The following is a 4,451-nucleotide window of genomic DNA, read 5'->3' as shown; positions in this document are numbered from 1 at the left end:
TCAAAATAAAAGTCGTCCACCACATGTTATTTTTTTATTATTATTTTACCGTTATTTCAATAAAAATAATGAAACGACTGTGTTTTTTCTTTCTTTCTACAAAATACTACAATTATCTAGATTTTTTTAAAAGGGGGAAAACAAATGATTGCATAACTCATGCTTGATTCATTCATAGCCTACTGCATACTGCAAGCAATATTAATCATTGTTAATATAATCTATGATTATCAAGACACCTTACACATAAAAACTGTATAGTCTACTTGTTTCATAACTAAAAAAAAAATATGATTTACCTTATAACTTAATCATATACGTTTACAGTAAAATATTATTGGCAACGGTATCCTTTATACAAGCATATCAAGCAGTAAATCGCTTTATAATTCGTAGACAAGGGCATTCCTAGAAATGTCTGTTTATAGGCTATTTATTTCTATAGTTATCCTAGGCCTATTTCTTATGAATATTATCAACTGTGACCCTGGACCACAAAACAGTCATAAGAGTCCATTTTTTAAAATTGAGATTTATACATCATCTGAAAGCTGAATGATTAGCTTTCCATTGATGTATGGTTTGTGAGGATAGGACAATATTTGGCCGAGATACAACTATTTGAAAATCTGGAATCTGAGGGTGCAAAAAAAACTAAATATTGAGAAAATCATCTTTAAAGTTGTCCAAATGAAGTTCTTAGCAATGCGTATTACTAATCAAAAATTAAGTTTTGATATATTTACGGTAGGAAATGTACTAAATATCTTCATGGAACATGATCTTTACTTAATATCCTGATGATTTTTGGCATAAAAGAAACATCTATAATTTTGACCCATACTATGTATTGTTGGCTATTGCTACAAATATCCCCCAGCGACTTAAGACTGCTTTTGTGCTCCAGGGTCACAATTAGTTCACGTTATTTATTTATTTATGCCATTATTTCAGTTTTATTTGTGTTTTGGGTAATGTTACCATCCATTGCTTCTGTGTAAATTTGAACAGATTATAATGGCTCACTTAATTTAGCTTAATTTAACTGTTATTACACTGTAGGCCTAAATGTAAAATAGGTTATACTACAAAATGCTATTCTATGCTCATGCACTCTTTCTTACAGCAATGTTCTGGCATCACTGATGTGGCAAGTTAACTGTAAATAACCCATATGCATATTCCTGATAAGGGCTCTGCCATTAAATCTGATTCGGATTGTAAGTCGTTCAAATAAAACTAATTTAAGGCGTCCCAGAAATGAATGGGATTGAGTCCACGTAGAGTGCTTCACAAAAGAGCTCACGCTAGAAACATACGGTCAGTGTTTGTTTACGCTTGGAAGCTTAAGTACTTAAGCTTAATAACTTAAGATATTTAATAACTTAAGATATTTAAAAGAAAAAAAATCTAATACAAATCAAGAGCATGTTATCACACTTAACATTAAAACATTACGGATAAATGACAACATAAAAAAAAAGATGAACCCTTTTGTTGGTTTACTTTTATCAAATAAAACACCCAACAGTGAACTTAAAGGAAATTATTAATTATTGGTTTTATTTCTTGTTTAAAATGCTTCCCAACTGCATTCCTCAAGTCCAACTCTGTTGCTGCCGGGAAGTTGGTCATCACAGCATCTGCCAAATAAGAAAGAAGAAAAAAGCACAAGAAAAGCTTGACATAATTTTTTTACTTTAATTAATGCGTGCTGAACCGTGGGCTAGTCCAGGATCACTATCAACTACAATCTGCTCCCTTCACTAACATGTCATGGTTCCTAAACATGATAACAAATAATAGAGATAAATAATGAACACATGTCAAAATGAAAACACAGATACTTACAAGACCAAGTAGGAATGTCCTTTATCATTTGTTGTTTGCCCGCTGCTCTCCGACAAGTAAACTTAGTGCTCTCTTGTGTAATGTAAACGCTGTTACTTTGCTTACATGATGGAATATCATACATCTCACAAGTTATTTTGCCAAAAAACGACATGAACCCAAATTCAATGTTATTTGGGCTAGAAGTGGGTTACACATAGCCGGACTATATCGGGTCTATACTTAACCGAGACGTTGAAATGACGGCTATTGCTTGCTGGGTATAGATGCTCCTGCTCGCGCGCCGCAGCTTTGCTGAGCTCAGATGAGATGCTGCTGATGCTGGCGCTGCCCCGATGAGCTCTAAACAACAGGGGCTCCTGCTGAGTCATGGCTTGTTGTGGTCCATTACTGAAGTACAGACACCATGAGATAGATTATATGCCGGGGACCTACAAGTGAGGCATTACAGCATGAAATAGCCGCTCATAGTAGCCTAATTACATAAGGAGAGGAAGCAGACGTGTAGGAGTGGCAATGATTGCTGCGGCTTTTCTGGTCTTATTGAGACCCTTAAGTATTCAGTGTGTATTATTGCTATTATTGCTTTTGGTAGGAACTGTCGCCACGATCCTGTTTCTCAGCTGCTGGCATCGGAAGCTCCGCACTGAGAAAATTCCCATAAAATCCGTGTTTACGAGGCGTTCGAGGAGTCGTGGTGAGTAGACCACCCTATATATGTGTTTCTGTAGGATGTCATTGCGATAACATGCATGCTGCACAGTATTTATTAGACATTTTCATTCACTCTTCTCGAAAAACGACACGGCCATTAAAGCGCCTGAGTGCGGCATGCGAGCGCAAGAGCGATGCTTCATTTTCATCGTCTGTTCTCGTTGAGTGTTTAATAAAGTGTTCTTTATTTCAAGAACAGACAGAGTTATTTGAAGAGCATCTCTAATTAGACACAATATGACTGAATGCATGTGGACTTTGTTTCAATCTTTCCCATTTGTTCTAGAAGCTGGTTTGCGGCCGCATCATTTTCGCTCTGAGGTAAATCTCTTTCTCTTGCTCTGTCTGTGAAGAAAATTCAGAAAAGACTACTTTTGTGTAAATATTGTATGCTACCAAGAAGTTTTGAAAACTAATAAACAACGAAAGATAGACGGAGGTGGCAAGTGTTATTATTTTAGGATAGGGAAAACTGCAATAATTTGTAGCGTTTCGCAGTTTTTGTTCTGCGATGATATTATGGTCATTGTTTGACAGGTATGTCGTCACAGTCCACGTCACGCGAGGAGAAGCGCACGCGCGCGCGTTTCTGAAGAGAAGCCGCTCATCGAGAGCGAGCCGGACTCGAACCTGAGGAAGCGCAGAGTGAAGAAGAGAGTCCAGCCAGACTTCTATCACTCCGTGCAGCTCACGCCAACACGCAAACCAGTAGGTATATCCTCATCTATGAGGCATTCACTCGCAGTCCACTCTTAGAAGAAATAAAGCTTCTACATTGGCATCTATGGTTCCATGAAGAACCTTCATTGCACAAAAATGTTCTTCATAGCGCAACGTGTTTCTTTACATTTTTAGAATGTTCTTCACTCTAAGAAAAACAATGGTTCTTTTGAGAACTGTTTACTGAAAGGTTCTTTGGGGAACCAAAAATGGTTCTTTGAAATCCCACCTTTATTTGTAAGAGTGTACTAACTTCTTACAGCGCTAATGCTAAAGACATCTGAGGTTATCTTGAGCCACACCACACTCTCTGTTGAGCGATGTTGCCCAAAATAACTTCAGATATCTTTACCAATAGCGCTGTAATAAATTAAAAAGCATATTTTAGGTCTAATAAAAAAATAAAAATAATACAAAATAGTAAAATGTAATAAAGGAGCTAAGCTAAAATCAACATGAAATAAAAATCAACTTTATTGATTTTCTTAAAGGGGTGCTATTATGCTTTTTCACTTTTTCAACTTTAGCTAGTCTGTAATTTTGCTGTTTGAGCATAAAAAAAGATCTGCAAAGTTACAAAGCTCAAAGTCCACTTCAAAAGGAGATATTTTATTTAACAGAAATCACTTTTCTAAAACTACAACGAACGACTCATTTGGACTACAACGCATATTTTCCGGGATTTGTGATATCACTCGTCTACGAATGGGACGAGACCTGGTTGAGCTGCACTAGAGAAGGCAACGAGTGTTTTCACTACGTCGGAGACACGCTAGCTTTCCCAAGGCAGACGAACTTAGAGTGGTTACAATCATGACCAAATGTGACCAAATGTGACGTGACATGTGGCCAAGTATGTTGACCCATACTTGGAATTAGTGCTCTGCATTTAACCCATCCAAAGTGCACACACACAGCAGTGAACACACACACACCGTGAACACACACCCGGAGCAGTGGGCAGCCATTTATGATGCGGCGCCCGGGGAGCAGTTGGGGGTTCGGTGCCTTGCTCAAGGGCACCTCAGTCGTGGTATTGAAGGTGGAGAGAGTGCTGTACATTCACTCCCCCCACCTACAACTCCTGCCGGTACGAGACTCGAACCCGCAACCTTTGAGTTACGAGTCCGACTCTCTAACCATTAGGCCACAACTTCCCCAAGGGT

The 4,451-nt window shown here is 38.0% G+C and overlaps 1 protein-coding gene across 7 annotated transcripts in view; it reads left to right on the top strand.

Moving 5' to 3' along the window:
- Positions 1-2,155: 2,155 nt before the first annotated feature.
- Positions 2,156-4,451, top strand: part of dst (dystonin) — a 171,392-nt gene continuing 169,096 nt past the window's right edge. For 4 of the 7 annotated variants that reach the window (XM_016477160.1, XM_016477157.1, XM_016477156.1 and 1 more), the window contains exons 1-3: positions 2,165-2,548; positions 2,855-2,886; positions 3,103-3,273. In XM_016477160.1, the coding sequence (XP_016332646.1) occupies positions 2,368-2,548; positions 2,855-2,886; positions 3,103-3,273 (384 nt within the window). In that variant the 5' untranslated portion in view covers positions 2,165-2,367. Of the gene's footprint in view, positions 2,549-2,854; positions 2,887-3,102; positions 3,274-4,451 lie in introns of all 7 variants that reach the window. The other 3 variants (XM_016477159.1, XM_016477158.1, XM_016477166.1) reach the window with 2 other exon arrangements.

Source organism: Sinocyclocheilus anshuiensis, unplaced genomic scaffold (assembly GCF_001515605.1).
Source record: "Sinocyclocheilus anshuiensis isolate Anshui unplaced genomic scaffold, SAMN03320099.WGS_v1.1 scaffold1540, whole genome shotgun sequence".
Taxonomy (NCBI): Eukaryota; Metazoa; Chordata; class Actinopteri; order Cypriniformes; family Cyprinidae; genus Sinocyclocheilus; species Sinocyclocheilus anshuiensis.
Note: the sequence above shows the minus strand (reverse complement) of the source record. Positions and strands in the feature narration are given on the sequence as shown.